Raw genomic sequence first — 21478 nt, forward strand, 5'->3', positions numbered from 1 at the left:
AGGACAGATACGTATATTTTAAACCTTATAAACAAGTTTAACTTTCCTGCACTGCAGCCTGCAATGACTTCCAATTACCTCCACCCATGAAGGCAACTGAACTTTTTCTAAAAAGGATTTACACCTTTGAAAGTTGTGAGATTGTGTGCTTGTTGATATTCTTTTAGAAGCCTGCTTCTCCGTTCTTCAAGCAGGTCATTCAAAATGCAGGTTGCAACGGGTTGTCACAGAGTCACAGAGACCTGGGAAAATTGTCCCTGTGTCAGACGCTACAGCCACTGCAGAAAGCAGCTAGCAGACTGTGGACTGAGGCTGCGCCCCATCTCCCTTCAGTCCAGCAGCTTACAGACCAGTCACAGTTAAGCCAAATGTCTGACCATTTTTCATCAGCGAGCAGATAATAATTCAAAGGCCTGGGCCAAAGCAACCTCTCTGAAAAGATCTTATGAAATCATTTCTCTTTGCAAATCCATAAAAATCGCCTCGGACTCCTTATCAATAGGAAGGCTTAGAGGGAGAGCAGAAGTCGTTGGATTATGATGTGCTCGTTTTAATGAAATTCCTCTCCTGCTGAGAAGTTCCCTGCAGATTTTCCATATTTCAGCCTGGGAAAGGTTTGATGTGTTCCTGCCAGTGCCAAGAGTTAATTGAAAACATTTCAGGATAAATTCAGCTCCGGGGCCAACGCTTGGAGCCCATCATTATTCTTAGCGATAATAGAGGAGTAATACAATTATTAATAGGCATGTTGTATCCTCTTAAAGTGCCCGTGGGTTTATGAACCGTGTCTTCAATATTCTTTCTAAAACTCCACACAAAACCTTGAAACTAAGAGACTGGGAACTTAGAGGAAGAATAAGCTTTGCTGCTAAATTATATAGTTTGGCTCTTCCTGTTTTGTAGTGGACGCATGGTGGTAGATGATTGCTGTTTTTCCCCAAAGTTCTATTTTCAAATCTAGCACTGGGTTTTTAGAAATACACACTTACGGATATTAAAAGAAAATGTCTGTAAACATCAGCAAATAATTGATGCAATTATAATTGTGTGATGTTTTAAGACAGTGCTCACCAGGAAGAACTTGCATTTTGACACCATCTATCAAAATTGAATTAGCCTTAAATTGAAAATACAGCCTATTTTGACCTCTACCTGCTATTTGGCTATCTCCTAAACTTTCCTGAATAAAACAGAAAACTAATATTTAGTAGTTCTTACGAACAGGAATTCTCATCTCCTTTACTTGTTAATGCGGCTTGGAATGTTCATTTTTTTATTACCACCTTCCCATCTTGTTTGAAAACCTATGATCAAAACTTTTCTTGAAACTTAATCTCATTGGGGTTCTTGTGGAAATGTTAGGATACCTGAGCAAATCGGAAACACATCTCTGTCCTGGGTGCTGCCCCTTAAAAAGAGTAATCAACATCATCCAACCTTCCCATCGTACCATCCTCTCGCTAGGATTCACAAACAAAATCTGTATGAAGGAATGGGCTGTCACACAGAATATTAGCAGTATTATTTTTAAGAGCACTGTTACCACTTAAAATCTTTATTATGGCATTCAAGTCATCCAATCATTGTATCAACTTTTTGTTTTTTAAGAATTCGTAAGAATTTTACATACCTATATATGTATATGTTTACATATATACATGTTTACATATACACATACAATTTTACATACATATATATGTATTTTTTAGTATCCCTACATACCCATTTTCTACATAGGGAAAACAAACTCATGTTACAAGGAAGTAAGTTGCAGTAGGGGCTAGAATTCTCATCTGCTCTTGTTTCTTATTTGACTTGCTTTCTAGAGTCTAAGCTCATTGAGGGCAGGGACAGTTCAATCACTGCTCTTGTCTCCTATGCCTAGAAAGGTACTGAACTTTCACTGAATAATTTTCTGGCTCTCCTTGATTCTTGCTTTTACTTGGGGGAAACAAACACAATTAGAAGTAATTTTCTACTTCATTAAACTATGATGGTTTGGTTTTTGTGGTGAGTGGTTCTATAATAAGATCATTTTAATTTAAGAGGCATAATAAGTGCTTTGGGGATATTCTCTGAGATGTTAGCCAGAAAGGTTATTGCTTCCGTAGTGGGATTTAAGGACTCTCCATGAAACTACACCAAAAGATGCCTCTGTTCCATCCAATAGACTGCATGGAAGCCCATCATCCTTCAGCTTGTATCATGTTCCTCAAAGTGTGATCAATAGAAACTGCAGAGATACCACTCAAAAACAGATTCTCATGCCCCAGCCTGCAGAGATTCTGATGCGGTAGGCATCTGCACTTTGAACAGGCTCCCCAAATCACTCTTATGCCCACTGCAGTATGGGGAACACCATTAAAGTTTTGACCCCTGTGACTGAATGTGGCCTGAGAAGGAACTGCTCTGATACATGTGATACTGTCATATGCTTTAATGTTTACTGTAGGGGGAAATAAGCTTCCTCTAAAGTGAAGCCTAACTAAAGAATACACCAACAGTACCAGAAAATAAATCAACACAGTGAAAGAAATAAAAATTTGACGACAATCCTGTCACCTCTCTATACTTCTTTTCAAAGCCCCTCTATTAGTTTGCTGGGGCCTGCTCTAACAAAGTACCACAAACCGAGTAGCTTAGACAACAGAAGTTGTCTCATAGTTGTGGAGGCTGAAGTGTGGGCAGGGTTGGGTCCCTTGGGGAGCTGTGAGAAGAATCTGTCCATGCCTCTCCCCTGACTTCTGGCAGTTTGCACCCAGTCTTTAGTGTGCCATGGCTTGCAAAGCATCACCCCATCTCCTTCTTCCTCTTCACGTGTGTTCTCCCTATGTACGTGTGACTGTGCCCAAATTTCTCCTTTCTATAAGGCTACCAGTCATGCTGGTCCATTCCAAGTGACTTCTTTTTAACTTCACTAATTACATCTGCAAGGACCCTATTTCCAAATAAGTTCACATCCTGAGTTACCGGAGGTTAGGACTTCAACATACAAATTTGGTAAGGGAGAGACACAAGTTAAGAAAAACATCCTCTATCCTGAGCTAGTAGGCACCAGGAACACTTGAGCTTGGTGGAGACCACGCCAGGCCCAGGGAAGGCTTGTCACCTCCGTGGGCTGAGTGCACAGAAGTGTCCCTGAGACAGCAGCCACATCAGGAGTGGGGCAGACCGTCCAATAGCATCTCAGCTTGAACTGGTGGGTGAGGGGCATCACTGGGGAGTGGAGCCCCTGGAAGAGGAACTGGGGAGACCAGAGTAGCAAAGGCACAGGAACTAAGGAGGAGGACAACAAAATTATTGCCACTGGTGACATCTCAAAATTTCTTTTTTTTTTCATAATTAACATATAATGTATTATTTGCTTCAGCAGTACAGGTCCGTGATTCATCAGTCTTACACAACACCCAGCACTCACCACAACACATACCCTCCCCAATGTCCATCACCCAGCCACCCCATCCTTCCACTCCTCTCCCCTCTCAGTATGTTTCCTAAGATTAAGAAGAGGGTATTGTGCTAAGCAAAATAAGTCAATCAGAGAAAGACAATTATCACATGATCCCACTGATATGCAGAATTTAAGAAACAAGGCAGAGCATCATAGGGGAAAAGAGAGAAAAGTAAAGCAAGACAAAACCAGAGAGGGAGACAAACCATAAAAGATATCTCAAAATTTCTATATGCAGAAGCTTAGGGGCACCAGTGCCGAGGGAGATTGGGAAATGCACTTTGAAATCATGCTGACTTAGCAAGCATCTCATCATTTCCACATGGCTCATGTCGACGTTTGTTTGGATGGCTGGGTGGGTGCTCGCTTCGGCAGCACATATACTAAAATTGGATGGCTGGGTGGGGGTGAGTTGATAGAACTGTGGGGGTAACAATAGCACCCTTTCCTCCCTGCTACCCTGTTATTTGTTGCTGACCAATGATGATGAAAATGATAATGATAATTATGACATGTCTCTGTAGCTTGTAGCATAGTTTCTGGTACATACAAGATACTTAATAAGTATTGGTTGAATGAGTAGCCCAAAAGGGCTAAGGCCTCACTTAAGACCAAGCATGTTTGTTTCATGAGAGAAACAGTCTCACTGGTGACATCACAAACAAATTAAAGTCAAATGGCATGTCTGGAGTGTACTTAGTTGACAAAAAGAATTTATTCCAAAAGATTTGGCTTGGCTCTGGGATGTTTTATAGAACCTGTACTGGGAAGGGAATATTTATGATGAGAGTCAGCAAGAGAAGCTAGATGTTGGAGTCACACATAAAGGATCCTTAAATTTTATCATTAATCAAAGCTACCTTTGCCACTCTTTCCCAGTGGGAAATGTTTTATCAGAAGCTGGAGAAAACTTTTGAGGGCCCCATACATTTGAAGTAACCCTATCCCTGTGACTGGAATAGCATGGTTTATGGGTCCAGTAATTACAATAGCACTTCACATTTGACTAGGTATTTATGGTGCAGGCCCAACTTCATGGGAAGAACTCATTTGGTCTGCATTTTCCCCTCTTCCAGAACTAATAGGGTTGATATGATCATCTCCCTATTCCAGTGACAGTGACAGATGCCATTCACTGACCATTTGCTCAAGTTCCTGCACATTAAGATATGGAACCTCCATTCCTGGTTCTTTAGGGGATCCTGGTTTTATAAGGATCCACTCAGTTCCTAGGGCATCATTTTTCCCCCTCGTCCCTTCTGTATCTAATTTTCTTTTTTCCTGGGCTCTCATTCCCTACTCTGCGTTTGCATCTGTTTATCTACTCAAGCACTAATCCACAGTGAGGACTCCTGAAGCCCATCCCCTATTCCTGTTTCTTCTTGTTGTATCTGATCTTGAAATCCTCTTTCTCATTCTCTTCTCTTATTTCTGTCTTCCCCACCACAAATTATGGTTTGTTTCTCATAAAAAGCATTTGAATTATCTTTCTGTGTTCTGCAGTCAATCTGTTCATTCAGAAGCTTCCTTCTGTGCTCCCAGCCTATCAAGGTCCTTCTTAAATAGACAAATTCTTCCCTAAGAGGGACTTCGGTTCCAGCTGAGAAAGTGAGTTTTCTTACTTCCCCTTGATCTCATAACAAGTCTCTAAGGTAGATAATTGATTACCTCTATTTAGCTTGTCTGCAGAAAAAAAAATAATATGTATTGTTAACTCCAAGTATTGCAAAGAAAAAATATTAGTAACAAAGCAGAAGAAACAATTTATATGATGTGTAATGTGGGAGCGTGGGAATGGAAGGAGGAAGAAAGGGTTAGGAAAAGTTCCTGCTTTCTTTAAGAAGACAAAGCAGAAACTGATTAACTTTAGACATTGAAAGAGAATAATAGTTAATATATGGGCTAAATTTAAGAATGAACCCTGGAAAAAAATAGAAATGCAAATTTTAACTTCTAAACAATTGGGGCAGGATGAAGACAGTAAAAAAAAAAAAAAAAAAAAAAGACATGATTAATCCAAGGAAGGCAATCAAAGTGGGAGTAGAGAAAAAAAGAAAGCATGGTTAATTTAAAACACAAAGTTAGAAGATAAAAATGAATTGAAACAAACCAGTAACCAGTAAATGTAAATAGATTTAAATTGCCAATGAAAAGGTACAAGCTCTCTTGGATTAAAAAAAATAGTACAGATCCAACCAACCAATCAGACAAAACTCACCCTAACCAACTATGTGTTCTTTCTAAGAACTAAAATAAAAGAACATAAAAGGATTGTGAACGAAGAGATATAAGGAGCTATATCACACCCTGAATAGTGTTAAAAGACATATGAGTAGGATGAGACAAATTATAAAATAAGATATGTATTTTGATTTTATTTAAATATATAGAAAATATTGAAAGGTTATATGTAAATGACATAGATTATTTCTAGGTGTTATTATTTTGGGTGCTTTTTATTTTCTTCTTCTTGATTAACTTTATCTCTACATTTTCAGTGTGTATGCATTACCTTGTAAAAGGAAAAAGCAAAGCAAAGTGAGATTTATGTTACAAAAAATAAATAGCATAAATTAACAAAATAAAAGCAGATGCAGCAGCATTATAAGAAAAGAATAGATGGAAAGACAGAAGTCATTAAAAGGGCAAAGAGTTATGTTTCATATTGTTAGAAGAAATTTTGTGTCATGGAGATAAAATGATTATGTAACTAAGTGCATTTAACACTATACTTCAAAATATCTGTGCAGAATGTGATAGAAACAAACAGAAATTAATGAATCAATTTTGATGATTCCACAAAATCCACAGTAAAAGACTTATGTAACATGTCTTTTCCAGAAAACAACAGAAAAAAAAAGACACCGAGAATTAAGATAATTAAATCAATATACTGTTACCAGAGGAAAAGTAGGTGGAGGGATGAGTGAAGTAGGTAAAGAGGATTAAGAGTAAACTTATCTTTTCAATTAATTTTTTTAAAAGTAATCTGTACACCCAAGGCGGGGCTCAAACTCATGATCCGAGATCAAGAGTCAGAGGCTTTACCAATGGAGCCAGCCAGCCACCCCAAGAATACACTTATTTTGATGAGAACTGAGTAATATATGGAATTGTTGAATCACTATGTTTTATACCTGAAATTAAAATAACACTGTAAGTCAACTACACTGGAATTTAAAAAATAACAAACATGAAATAAATGAACACTAAGAATATAAAAATAAAAATAAATCAATATACCACTGTAAAAAAGAACACTAACAAAATCAGAGACTGCACCTTCCTTTCTTTTTCTTTTTTTTAGGAAGGGAGAAAGGAAGGATAGGGGAAGAGAGAGAAAGAGAACCTTAATCTCCATGCTGGGCATGGACCCTGATGTGGGACTCCATCTCACAACCCTGAGATCATGACCCAAGTTGAAATCAAGAGTCAGCACTTAATTGACTGAGCCACCCAGGCACCCTTAGACTTTCCTTTTTTATGGACCTAAAATATACACAAAATTTGGTCATATTAACAGCCATAAATGAAATAGCATTAAGTTTCAAAAAAGCAGAAATTACTAGGCTATGTTCATTAATCATTTTGATTAAAATTATAAAATGGGAAAACACTAAACACTTAAAAACATAATCTAGAAAATCCTGAGGTTAAAGAGCCAATCAAAATTGGAAGTATGTACTCTTTGGAATGAACTACCATAAGAGAATTGCACATCAAAGCCTGTAAGATGTGACCTAAAAGTTGCATAGAGGAAAAGTAGTTTCCAGAAATCAACTTATTAGAAAACATAAAAAGTGAAAATAAATGAGCTAGGCATTTAGGGCAGAAACCCAAGAAAAGAATAAAAACTAAAAAAGCAAATAGAAGAATGAAATAATGACATAGCAGAAATTAACAACAGAAGAAACAATCCTAGCATTAAATTCAAAATTTGTTTCTTGAAAAGACCAGTAATATAAAAATTTCAAAAGAAAGAGGGTATGTAAAAAGTTAAGAAGGAATGAAGATAAATAGAATTTAGAGATTAAAAAACATGAAAAAATATTTTATGCAATGTAATATTAGTATTTTAAAAATCTAAATGAAATCAATTTTATTTTATAAAAGTATAAATCACTAATAATAGCTCAAGAAGTAGAATTCCTTAATATATTAATAAACAAAAATGAAACTGAAATTTCCTTAATTTGATAAAGCATGTACTAGAAACCTGTATCAAACATTATAGTAAAAACATTAGAAGCATCACGGCATACAAGAAGAATAGCCACCTATTAACATGTTCTCTTATTTAACATTGTACTGGCAATCCTAGTCAGAGCAATATGACATGAAAAGTAATTATGATGTATAAATATTATAAAGGAAATAATATATCAGTAGTTTTCAAAAAGTTGTGTACAGATTCCTGGAGGATCCTCAAGACTCTTTCAGCGGTACCATGAGGTCAGAACTATTTTCACAATAATTCCAAGGCACTATTTTCCTTTTGCACTGTGTCGACATTTGTTTGTACTGTTGGAGCAAAAGCAATAGTAAATAAAACTGACGATGATTTAGCACAAATCAGGGCAATTATACCAAACCGAACCAGTTGTCAGATTTGTCACTGCCAAGCACTTACAATATAAAAATTTGACAGTTTCACCTAAGAATGACCTTAATGAAACGTTAAAAATTTTATTTAATCCCAACCCATGAATATATATCTTTTCAGTGGTCTATGTGATGTAATGGGAAGTATGTTTTAGACATTTCTGCTGCCTAAAATCACCCATGTGATTGTGATGTAAACTGAACTAGTCATTTTCCGTGGAACACCATGAAAGAACAACTGAAAAGTGAGCTATGTTTATTCAGCCTTGGATATTTGGCAAACATTTTGTCAGAAATAAACACAATTCAAGGAAAATAACAGGGTTTGTTGCCAATAATAACATTTGATCTTCTATACAAAAATGAAAATTTTGGAAAACTTGTATCTTGCCCTGTGAATATAATATATTTCCAATTTAGAGAATTTTATAGTGATATCAGTGGTGATATTAACAAACATTATTTATTTAACATCAGAAAATAAAATGTATCAATATTTGTATTATCTTCATAACTCAGTGACAAATGTTTTTTAAAAGACCAGTGGATGGTATTACAAAATCATGTACCAAGATAGACCAATAGATTTTAATGTCACAGAGTATGAAATGTTTATTGATATGGTTTCAGATTCTGCCTTACAATTCATCTTTAAAAAATCTACCACTTATTGAATGTTGTTGTATGTCAAAGAAGAATGTCCACCATTATCTGAAAAGACTATTAAATTTTTCCTACCTTTTCTAACTGTATATCTAAGGCCAGGTAGATAATTTTTGTTGTTGTTGTTTTCGAAAATAGACGTATTTTTCACAAAAATATATTTTATGTTAACATGTAATAAGTCCTGGGGCAACTGGGTGGCTCAGATGGTTAAGCATCTGCCTTTGGCTCAGGTCATGATCCCGGGGTCCTGGGATCCAGCCCCGCATCAGGCTCCCTGCCAAGCAGGGAGCCTACTTCTCCTTCTCCCTCTACTGTTTCCCCTGCTTGTGCTCTCTTGCTCTCTCTGTCAAATAAATAAATAAAATCTTTAAAAAAATTTAAAAAAAAGTAATAAGTCCATTATTATTTTTAAATGAACTAAGTATTTTAATAATTTATCTGTTTTAATTTCTAATATGATAAATATGGATATATGTCACCCACTATGTGACATATATAAAGAAGTAAAGTAAAGTAAAGTAAAGTAAAGAAGCTAATTTTGCCCAAAAAGAGGTCTGGCCTTTACCCTTAGCTTCTAGGGGGTAATTTTTGTTTGCTTGCAGGCCTTGGACTAACTTGATAGTAATGATATGATTTAAATTGAGGGCTGGCCACACCTTAGGGTGGGGCTGACCAAGTCAGAAAGGCCAACAATGTGATTTATGGGTCTCTTTATATCAGTTGACTTGGAGATTAAGATCAACTACAAGGGCAATCAACCAATCATGCCTATATAATGGGGCCCCAATAAAAACTCTAAACACTAGGCTTGGGCAAGCTTCCCTGGTTGGCAATAATCTGTGTGTATTTTCACACCAGGAGAGTACATGGAAGCTCTGCATTTGATATTTCCCTGCACTCAACTCTACAAACTTTTTCCCCTGTTGATTTTAATCTGTATCCTTTCCCTGTGATAAACTGTAACTGTGAGTATAATAGCTTTCAGTGAGTTCTGTGACTCCTTTTAGAGAATTACCAAAACTGAAGGTGGTTTTAGGAAACCCCTCAAACTTGCAATTAGTGTCAGAAATTCAAGCAGTCTTAGAAACTGTGCCCCTAACTCTTCCCACCCACATAAACAAAAGCTTGGTAATTTTTAAGAATATAAAGTTTCCCCAAACCAAAAAGTTTAAGAAACATTAATATGTTTTCTTTCTTTCTTTCTTTCTTTCTTTCTTTCTTTCTTTCTTTCTTTCTTTCTTTTTCTTTTCTTTCTTTTTTTTTTTTTTTTGAGAAAGAGAGAGAGAGAGAGAGTGAGTGGAGGGGTGAGCAGAGGGAGAAGGAGAAAGAAAATCTTAAGCAGGCTCCATACCCAGCATGGAGCCTGATGGCATGTGGGGTTTGATCTCACAACCCTGCCTTCTGACCTGAGCAGAAATCAAGAGTCAGATGCTTAACTGACTGAGCCACCCAGGTGCCCCTAATATGTTTTCTATATGTCTAGAAAATCAAAGAAAAATCTCTTTGATTTTCTAGCCAAATATGTGACTCTGCCAATAATTAGAACCCTTAAAAGTTCAACAAAGTATTTAGATACAGGATCAATGCACAAAAACCAAGTTTCCTATAAACCAGCAATAATGAATTAGGCAATATGATAATAATAATAATAATAATAATGATCTAGCATAAACTACAAAGTACCCAAGAATAAATCTGAAAAGAAATAAAGAAGACCTGAATGAAAAAAATAGAAATAAAACTTTCACTGAGACCTGTTTATATATCAATATAGCATTTATCCAACTGGCAAAAGTCACTACTATAAAGGTGCCAGTTTTCTCTATATTCATATATGAGTTATAGACAATACAAATAAAAGCTCAGTAAAAACTTTTTAAAGAAATACCACAACTGATTCTAAATAGCAAATCACATTGCCAGCCTTTGGTAAATAAAACAGTAGAACAGTATTTCAGAACTCTTCTGGCTTTCTGGTTCTAACATTTTATAAATTCTGAAAATTAAGCTATAAATTACTCTCTTATTTCTCTTTTCCCTATCAGGCCAGCAGAAGATGTGAGAACAGAACCCAGGGAAATGATTATTGTGGAAAGTGTTTAGAAATTGGCTTCTGTAATTCTTCCCATCTCCAAATACAGTTGGATTTTGACTCTCTTCCCATTAAGAGGTGGAACCCATTTCTCCACACTTTGGATTTGGGCTTGGTCATGTGACTTGCTTTGTCCTGTGGGATATTGGCAGATGTGATGCAGGCAGCATCTTGAAAAGTGCTTGCACATAGGGGCTTCTTCTGTTGCCTCTTGGAGTCCAGCTGTGATGAGAATCCTAAGCTAGCATGCTAGACGTTAGGGACCCATGTCCCAGTTATCACTATCACACCAAGCAATTGCCAGTCATGTGAATGAGGCCCCCTAAAACCAACCCTCTCCCTCTTGACCCATCAGCTAACTACAGCCAAGTGAGTTCTGAAAAGGTCAGCAGAATTCCCCAGCTGAGCACAGTCCAAATTGCCTATCACAACATTTTGAGCAAGTAAATGATAAAAACTCCAAGTCACTAAATTTTAGGTTATCTATTATGAACAGAAGCCAAATAATAAAATAACTAATTTCCTGCCAGTATCCTAAATATTGGCATTCTTTTTTTTTAATAGTATTGGTTTCAACAGATTGAATTTTGCAAAAGGAGAGAAAAGTCAGGTGACAATGAGCAAGGACTACATTAGACAATTTAGATGAAATATGAGTGTATTATTTATTTCTAGAGCTTACTGATGGTTATTTTAAAAATAATGTGCAATGTGCAATTATATGATTCATTTACACATTATAGATAATTTGCTCTTCCAGAATATAATTGAACATTTCATTTTGGCACATGTCAAAAATGAGGGTTTATTCTGTCTCCTGAAAGTGCCATAATAATTTTTGACTTACCTCTTCATTCTGAACTCACTAGAAGACAATATCCAATAAACTGCAAAATTATAGGATTTAATTGTTCCATTTGTAAAACACATAAAAAACTGGAATGATCAGCCATATACAGGAAAGTATATATTTTCCCCATACATATCTATGGGGCAGGAAAACGTTTTAAAAAAGGTTAATGCAAACAAAACATTTCGTGAATGGGTATAAGGAAAGAAGGTGTGCTCATTCTGTAACAGAGGAAGGATGGTCTTATTAAACACACAAAGAAGCAAAATTCAGAAAGCAGTTTCCTAGCATGGACCACACTCTCTACAGTCAGGAAAATTCGCTTTTTGGGTCCCTGCTGTAGGTCCAGTGCCACGCTTGTCCCTTGGCTCAGAGTAAATGCTCAGTAAACATCGATTGAATGAATGGATGAATGGAAGATCTCTTGAGACTCTTCTTGCTCTAACATTTTTATGTTTCTATGATTTATTTTCATCTGCCATATGCTTTTACAAATAGAATGATTTTATAGTTTGAATTATTTTAGGACCCCCAAAACATCACTTTTTCCTCAGAAGAATTTGAGGTATACTGAGCAAATGAGGAAAAGGAAGCTACAAAGCAGTGATCATAAATGTTGAACCTATACTTTCTTATTTCTTCCTTATGGTTTTGAGTATTATTATTTTAAAACGTTTTAATTATGAAAGTAGGATAATACATATTCACTGATAAAATTTGGGAAACATAAAAATACAAGGAAGAAAATACTAATTATCTGCAATATCACCACTATTAACATTTTGGCATTAGATAGATGGTTAGGGAAAATCATTTGAATTTGGTGCAGTATTTCAAAAATCCATGGACTATTCAGGCTTTTTATATTTTGAGAATCAATATGGCATAAAAGCTATGATTGCAATCTCTTGACACAAACATATGGATTGTATATGCATCAGCCTATTCCTTGAATAGCCACAGTCAAGTTACTAAAACATCAGTTCCTTCCTCTGTAATATGGAAATAATAATATAAGTAACACAAAGATGTTGTAATGATGAAATGACTTAGTACATATTATGTGCTCAACACTGTGCATGGCACATAATAATCAATAATGTTAACTGTGGTTATTACTATTAATTCAATGGCATAACTTTGGCAATTTTTATTTTCCTGGAGATAGTTCTGATTATGATAGCTTTGATTATGATTTTGATTACTACTATTGCTATAATGAAGAATACTTTGGTCACTTATATTAGAAATCCAGTGAATTTATCTTGTTTTTTAAGATTGATTTATAGTATTAGTCTCTTAAGCATTTTAACATTCAGGCGTCCATGACCAGAAATATTATTATTCCTTGCTGCCGCTCCTCCTCAGACCTCTCTGAACTCCTCTAAGCCCTTCTGGGATTCCTTTTCTGGGCACCCCCTTCTCTCCCCACTGCACTTCTTCTTCTGTGCACTCTCCTTGGGTGTGTCACTTTCGAGTTTTAACTGGGATCATCCCCCAAGTCTGACTTCTGCCCTAAGCTTCAGACTTACAGTTCATTTCCTGGAGCATATGGCCAATTGGATATTCCATATATCCTCAAATATGACTTGCCCTCCAAACTTTCTTCCTCTAGGACCAAAGATGACATCCTCCACCAGTTTTCTGAGCTCTGAGCCAGAAACCCAGCCCTCATGTTGTCCTCCTCCGACACTCCATGTTTGTCCAATCACAGTGTCATAAATCTGCCATCTCCTCCCCTTCACTGTCTCTATTCGCTGGACCTGGCAGTAACTCCCAAACTGTTCTCCTAGTCTCTGGTCTTCACTTTTTTTTTTTTTTAAGATTCTATTTATTTATTTAAGAGAGGCATAGTGAGCGAGCGAGAGAGAACACAAGCAGGGGGAGGGGCAGGGAGAGAGGGAGAAGCAGACTCCCCACTCAGCGGGGAGCATGACATGGAGCTCGATCCCAGGACTCTGGGATTGTGACCTGAACAGAAGGCAGATGCTTAACCCAGTGAGCCACCCAGGTGCCCCTGGTCTTCACTTAAAACCGTTGTGTACCCTGCTCAAGAAGGTGAACTTCTGGAGGTATCAGCTGGGAATTCCCAGAGTCTTCTCATCATGTTCACTGCACATGGTAAAGTCAATGCCTAGCACGTCATTCAAGGCTTCTGTGACCTGGTATTAACCCTTCTTTCAAGCCTCATTCTTGCTACTTCCTACTTTATGCTTTGACGGTCACAAATAACCAGGATGTGGGCGCGCACACACAGTATGTTCTCCCATCCCTCCATGCAGTTCCTCTGGTGGAAAGGTTTTCCCACCTTTCTCCTTGCTACCTCCAAATCCTATCTTCAGACCTAGCTTCAGTGTCACCTTCCCCAAGAAGCTTTCCTTAAACCGAACATTGAACTAAGTCATTCTATCATTGTCCTCTGTGCTCACGATGCTCAAAGTATGTGTGTGTCTGTCTCCCCATCCTGACTGCCACTGGTCCAGGGACAAGACTGCCATATTCACACTGGTACCACCGCACAGAATAGACGCTCATCACATGCCCCTGGAGCCACAGCGACCTCTTTTTGTTCCTGGTTCCCTCCCCTCACCTGTTCAGGATTACAGACATTAGTCTCAGTCATCAAATCTTCTTGCAATTTTGCTACAGAAGGGCGCTCCTAATAGGTGCCATTATCTGACTCACAGGTTAGTAAGAGGTCTCACAGGTTAAAACTGAAGGTTAAATGACGCATTTTCATAAAAGAGATATCTATGAGAAAGCCCTCAGATCGCATAAAATATGCAACATGATTTGGTTGTGAAATATTACTCCATTCTGGTATCCAAGAACCCACAGATACCCTATAGAACTTATAAAAACCTGAGTACAGAAATAATCTTCTAACAATGTATATAGATAGCCAGAGAACATAAGGGTGTCTATAAAGTCTGGACACAGATAATATTATTCTATTTTTTGTTACAGATTGAAGATGTCCTCGATGACATTGTGTATATTCACCTGTTTGCAGACCTGACCACGAACTGTTTGCCTAAGGGGGACTCATCCAAACTACTGATCCTGTATATCAATACCACTGAGAGTCACTTGAGTTTTTGATCCTCTTTGTAAAAGTGGACTCGTAGCCCTACAAAAATCACCAACATACCATTTTGACAAACGCCATGTCAAAAAATGTAGATTTTTGATTTTTCTATGGAACCCAAGCCCCCGAAATAAGGGAAGGAAGCCGTTTGAGGATCTCAGCTGCCCTTCTGGGGTCGGTTGCATGCATATTACACAGGGTTTGGAGGTAGCCCTCCGAAATATTAGCTGAAAGCTTCCTCAGAAAGCAAATCTTTCCCACATCCTTCCCTGCAGTTCCTCTTTAAGAGGTGTCAGCATGGCTGAAAGAATGAAGTGGCTGCACATTGTCTGGCAGTGCTATTATGTGCTTAACATTTCCATAACAAAAGTGCCACTCGACTTCTCCCCGATTAATGCAGCTCGAGGGCTCTTGTCGGCCTTTAATAAAACATTGTTGAAATCATTTATTTAGAGCCCCTGGTTACTAGTGGGAGAATGACCATCTTTGTGCCAAAATATAGTGTATACAGTCCACTATTTTGTAGTAGATCATTCTGTTATTTAAGAAATTGATTAAATGGATGCCTTAGAAGGTATTTATGCTAATAGCACATTACTTATGTCATTCAGATAGTCAAGGGTGAACCTTTTCAACTGTCCAGCAGAGACAATCCCTCAAATAGAATACAGTAACATCCAACTTTACTTAACTCACAAGGTTGCCAGACCCACTGGAAACCCAGCCCTCCCAGAACTACTCTCCGGCTACAAGGCATCTGTAATGGGCTGCCTCCCAACAAGCCTACTTTGGGGAGCTGGGAGAAATGGGGTCAACTGACACAGTTTCAGATGCTCCTTCAGTGTAAGAGGTCATAAAACAAATAATGTGCACTTTTCTTTTTACCAGTTCGAAAGAGGTACGTGAGGTTATATTTGAGAACTTCCGCAGTTGAACCCAGCAAGCTAATGATTCAAAGCCAAAGTTTGAAAGTAGAAAGATTTTCAGTATACAGCTTGGTGTCTCTGAGAGTTCTCATGGCATTTCTTTCCTTTTATTCTATATGACATGGCCCTGCTGGGATGGAGTGGGGGTTTGAAAGCAGAAATGATGAGGAAGGGCACCCCACTCCATGTGCTTTCTCTTGACTCTTCGAGAGAGATGCTACTGCTCCTGAGTTGTGTCTTCACCCATGTGGGCCCCATTGGGAGGGCTGTGGTGCGCCCCAGATGAGTCAGAGTGTGGTGGCCCCTTAAGTTTGTGGCATTTGGCACCAAGCGCTGCGCCCTTACTTATGGACATTTGTGGGGGCCCAGCCTAAGCACAGGGTTGTCCTGCTACATGGTACTAGAATTTAGTTCCCTCTAGCCATTTCTCCCCTTCACATAAGTGTATGGCTGGCGTACATTGCTATATATTGTTAAAAATAAACAGAGACCTTATGTTATGTCCATTGTGGTCATAAACAAAAGCGTTGCTGTGTGCTTGGGTGAGCAGTGAAGCCTGAACCTCCTTCTATTTACTGTATGGTCACTGTCAGTTCAATGAACTGCCTCCTTGTTCTCCACCATTGTCCCACACTCCCTTAAACATTTGTCACTGAAGTGCCCCCAAAGACAAATAAACTGTCACTGAGAATGCAAACCTGCTAACGGGGGGAAATGGGACCAGCCTCAAGGACACATGATTTTATGTGAAATCCTAAGGGAGTTCCTTGCACCCTGGAAGACTTCTGAGAAGAATGGCACTTTTCCAGAATCCCCAGGAAAAGCCAGATACTCTTTCTTTCAGTAATGGTACTTCCAGGCATTCTCCATGAGACATTTGGCCGTCTCAAATGTCCAAAATTCCAAAAGGGTCCCCAGAGAGCGTGAGATATTACAGATGTCAACATCTGTAAAAATTCTTTCTGCCTAGGTGCAGATGGCAACATACAGTCCTGTAACCAAAGGTTCTAAGATCTCAGCAACCTGTTCTGGAATCCAACTAGGTCTGTAGAGGGACGAGGGGGCTCCTGGGCTCTAGCATAGAACTGTTTAAATTAAAATGAGCCACCGATCAATGTTCACTCTCTTCAAGGAAGAAAGCATAAAGCTTCGTGTCCTCTCTCCCCAACAGCGAGCTGTGTTGATTTATTCCAGGCAGATGCTTTTGACAGGACCCTGTAAAATCAAGTCGTGAGTTTATTGTACCAGTTAATTATCAGGCCTTTTCTAGTGCTAATGCCTTTTACTTCTTACTGGGGAAAACTGGGCCTTTTACTGGGACAAAGACTTAACTTTTAGTCAAGAATGTGTTAAAATAACAGGAGATGGAGATGATTTAAATATATTTAAGGACAAACGCAGGAGCATTGCTAACTGGAGGTTTGTAAAGAACGCTGATTTCATTTACAAGTCTCTTGGAATACTCTTTGTTCACTTCCCAAAGAAACAACGCTTTCAGCTTTGTTTTAACAATATGTTTACTCAACCATTCAGGTGACTGGGGATTGCAGCCACACACCACTCTCCTAGCCTCTCTGATGCTACAGCTGTCTCAGACTTTCTGATGCTACACATACACCAATCTTGGTTTTAGGTCCAACAAGAAGTGCCTCGAAGCCCTCCAGAAGAGCTGGGAAAAGAGCGAGTTAGAGGCAAAAGAAACCTGGAAAGTAGAGGGTGGGAGTGGTGGGGGGAGGAAATTGGAAAGGGGCATAGCTTTGTTAATTACTTCAGGCAGCAGAGAAATCTGGTTATGTTTTCTCAGTACATGTTAATATCATATAAAGAGACACGAGATCTTGCTAATCTGTCGACCCCTCAGACAAAGTTTATTTGTGGTGACTTTTAAACTCCTGACTCGCCTTCCAATCACCGCGTTTAAAATGAAAAGCTTTAAATAAACACCAGGAATAGAAGATAAATAAACTTTTTTTCCCTCTTGCAAGTGCCTAGCTTGGCGAGGTTCAGACTCAAATCCCCAGAGGACAGAGCGCTCTCTTTTGTGTTAATGTTTAAAAGATTTTCCAATGCCGGAGTTTATTCCTACTGCAAACATTTCTATTTACAAGGTCAAGTGTATCAGCACTCGACACAGCTTAAGAGTGTAATTATTTATCTAAGGGCGTTTGAGTGTAGATCAGTAGCTCTGGCAGGAACCCAACCTTCAGCCCACTGCTAAACAACTCCTCACAACAATATTACAAGTTCTGGTGATTGTTCTTCTCCCCAGTGTGTTTACTTTTGCCCGCCTGAATGTTTTGTAACAAAATTTTGTACTTTTTCACCCAAAGTGTGAAAATGACTTTGAAGCAGTGTGCCAGGTTTCCTAAGACCTATTGGTAACAGATGTTATTGGCATGTTTGATTGTAGGAGAATGTCTGTGGCCAGATAGGACACTCCTGGAGGAGGGGCTTGGGGGCTCCCCTTGGAAAAGAGGGGAGGGGAGAGAGACCTCTGGGTTATCCCCAGATTATGTAGGAAGACACTATTTTGTGAGTTCTCTCCACAAACTAAAAACCAATGCAGGCCAGTGGGTTATATCTTTTTAGCTGCTTCATTTACACATGTCTAATTGTTCATTAAATTAGAGGCAGAAATAATAACCCTCATTTCTTGTCTTGTACTGTACTTTAATTTCAGTTGATGGTTGATAGATTCCCAGGGGCTCCTCCACCCCCCTCCTTACCCATTATTGGGTAAACCACAATGTAACTCTGGAAAGTAACTACACCATATTCATTATTTAAAAACTCTTTACTGATGTACACATTTTAATAAAACAAATAACAAAAAATACAAAGCCATAGTTACTTAAAACATAACACTTTTTTTAAGGATGTCTATAAAAATACAATGTTTAAGGCAGTTTGGAAATGCATTTATACATTTCTACAACGTCCATAAATTCTCTTGAAAATAACAATGTTAACTTCAAATCTATAAAATACACTGTACATCTTAAGACTGTTCTAGATAGAGCACACTCGACAATGAACTGTGGGTTTGGATCCCCGGTGACAAACGGATTCTATACATTTCAGGGAGGAAAGGTGTAACGTGGCTGCAGATTTAAAATTTTAATTTCTTTTTTAAAAATAAATTATTTTTGAAGCATACACTTTATAAAAATTCTATATACAAAGTACAACTGGTAACAAATCCCAGTTTTAATACACTTTATATAGAAGTACCAGGGTTTAGCACCCTGATAAAAGCAGAGGCGATATATTTTCTCCGCATATTTGTACATACAATTTCTTGATGTAAAGAACAAAAATAACAAGACAAACAACGTAAAGAGGCTTTCACAGATGGCAGTGCAGAGCTCTTTTACATAAAAAGTTGCATTGTTCAACACCACTAGCAACTCTTTAGATCAGCATTTTTTGACCCTTAATCCTAAGAAATGTGCTAAGAGATCAGAGTGGTGGCAATGAAATTAAGGTCAAGGGCTCAAAGTTATCCAAAACTAATTCAGGCATATTAACCCCTTCCCATTCCTCCTTCCCCCGCCCAATCGGAGAATTCTGAGCGCTGACCAAGAGTAAACACAGGAATCGGTAAGTGGGACTTTTCTGTTTACTCACGATTGCAATGTCCTCACTGGCCATAATAAAAGTCGACACCGGCACTCCACCCCCTACCCGGCGAACCTCCCCCCCCCCCCGCGCCCCTTGCACCGCAAAAATGCTAATAAACAGATAGCCCCTTTTGCAAATGTAAATCCTCCTTCAAACTCCTGCTCCAAGCCCACTCCCTTGAAACTCTTAGGGCCCCACAGGTCGGTATCCTCTCTTCCGAGTCCAAGACTACGGTTCCGTACCCCCCTCCCACCCCCCGCCCATTCCATCCCGGGCGTCCTAAATTCTAGCTAGGCCGGTTTCTGCAGGGCAGACGAGCTGAGAGTTTCTGGAGCCTGGAATGGGGGCAGGGGAGGATGTCCAAGAAGTCATGTTCGGGAGAGGACACGGGGGTTGTCGTGAAGGGGAGACCCGCTAGGCAGAGTCTACTCAGCACGTTTTGGAAAGGATCCCAACCATCCCCTCTGTCCCCCAGCCGCAGGTGCCCCGGCGCCGGCCCTCCAGCAGCCCACGGTGGGGGGGCGCGAGGGCTAAACGAGCTGCGGGAGCAGCAGCAGCAGCAAGATGGAGGCGAGCGGGGTCCAGGCGGCTCCGGGCGCCGAGCGGCCACCGCCGCTGCTCCTGCGCCCGGGCCCGTAAGGCAGGTCCCCGCGGCCGCCCGCCGCTGCAGCGCCGCCGCCCGGGCGCGGCGGGTGCGGGACGCCGTCGTCGTCGTCCAGCAGCTGCTCGCCGCCCGCGCCCCCGGCGCGCTGCTCGTCGTCGTAGTCCTCGTCGTAGTAGTCGTCCAGGCCCCCGTCCGAGCCGCTGCTGCCCGGGCCGTTGCCCAGCTCAGCCCCGAAGCACAGGCGGGCCATGTTCTCCTTGACCGACTCGCAAATGGGCCGCTCCAGGCCGTCACACACGCAGTCGTTGAGCAGCGCCGCCTTGGGCACAGCCAACATGTCCTCGATGACCGTGCGGCACTCGTCGGTGCAGCGCAGCCCGTTGAAGAGCTTGCCGCAGTAGGTCAGGTAGCGGCTGAGGGCCAGGTTGCAGCGGCTGTCGCGGTCGCAGCGCCGCCGGGCCTCGGTGCAGCCCATGACCCCGCCCGCGCCCGGGCCGCCCGCGCCGCCGCTGCTCGTCCGGGGCAGGCACGGCTCAATGGCGCGCTTGGTGGACTTGCAGTTCTCGTCCTGCGCGCAGTCACAGTCCTCCAGGGCGGGCCCGCGGCGCGTGTGGTTGAGCTGAATGAGCGCCGAGATGCAGTGGCTCGGGCAGCGCCAGCGCGACGAGAACGAGGCGGCCGAAGCCGGGAAGGCGGCGGCGGCGGCGGCGGCGGCCCCCGGCGCATCGCCCCCGCCGCGCTGCGCCAGCACCGGCGCGCACGCCTCGGCGTACTGGTTGTAGGCGTAGCTGCACTCCGGCTCCCCCTGGCACTGCAGCAGCGCCTGCCAGCAGATGAGGCGGCGGCCGTGCGCCAGCCCCGAGCCCCGCGGCGCCGAGCCCAGCAGCTGCAGCAGCGCCATCAGGCACAGCCAGGCGCCCGGCACGGTCCCCGCGCGGGCCCCGCCGCCCAGCAGCCCTGCCACCATCGCGGGCAGCGGCGGCCGCCGGGCGAGGAGGGGAAAGGAGACGAGGCGCGGGCAGCGGCGGACGCGGAGCCGGTGGAAAAGTTTGCCCCAGTCCTGCCAACTTCTTGCATGAGTGTTTTCATAAATCCATGCGCGCCGCTCGCTGGTGCCGCGCCGCTCGCAGAAGGTCCGGCTGCCCGCTCGCTTGGGCTGCGGTGGTTTCCCAGAAATGCACAGCCGCGGAGAGCCCCTCCGGTCGGCCCCGGACGGTGGCGGGAGGCGCTCACTGTCGCCCCGGGGGGCTGCGGGCCGCGGGGCCGCGGCGGTGCTGCAGGACCTCGCGGCGCCGCGGGTGCATTTTGCTCCGCGCCTGCAGATCCGTTGTGCGGCCGCAGCGGCTCCTTCCTCCAGGGCTCAGCGCCGCGCCGCCGCCGCCGCCGCCGCGGGCTCTCGCATCCCGCCGCTTCCTGGCTCGCGTCGGTGCGCTGCCCGCCTTCCCGCGGCCCGGACGCCCGCGTCCCCTCCCCCTCCGCCCGCGGCGACCCCGGCCTCGCCAAGCTCCGGGGAGCCCTTTCCGGGCGGCGCGGGGAGAACAAGAAACTCGGCGCGGCCGGGGAGCGGCTCCCGGGCTT

General features: G+C 41.5%; 1 protein-coding gene across 1 annotated transcript; it reads right to left on the minus strand.

Annotated features, from left to right (window-relative positions):
• Positions 1 to 18450: 18450 nt before the first annotated feature.
• Positions 18451 to 21092, minus strand: GAS1 (growth arrest specific 1). Its single transcript, XM_025851653.2, has one exon. It carries the CDS (start codon positions 20865 to 20867, stop codon positions 19827 to 19829), a length of 1041 nt encoding a protein of 346 aa, XP_025707438.1. The 5' UTR covers positions 20868 to 21092; the 3' UTR covers positions 18451 to 19826.
• Between the last annotated feature and the right edge of the window lie 386 nt (positions 21093 to 21478).

The sequence above is a fragment of the Callorhinus ursinus genome, unplaced genomic scaffold (assembly GCF_003265705.2).
Source record: "Callorhinus ursinus isolate GAN/ISIS: 27379988/994484 unplaced genomic scaffold, GSC_fseal_2.0 scaffold39, whole genome shotgun sequence".
Lineage (NCBI taxonomy): Eukaryota > Metazoa > Chordata > Mammalia > Carnivora > Otariidae > Callorhinus > Callorhinus ursinus.

Coding starts and splice junctions, on each gene's coding strand:
- GAS1 (XM_025851653.2), bottom strand. CDS start 20,867: ATGGTGGCAGGGCTGCTGGGCGGCGGGGCCCGCGCGGGGACCGTGCCG.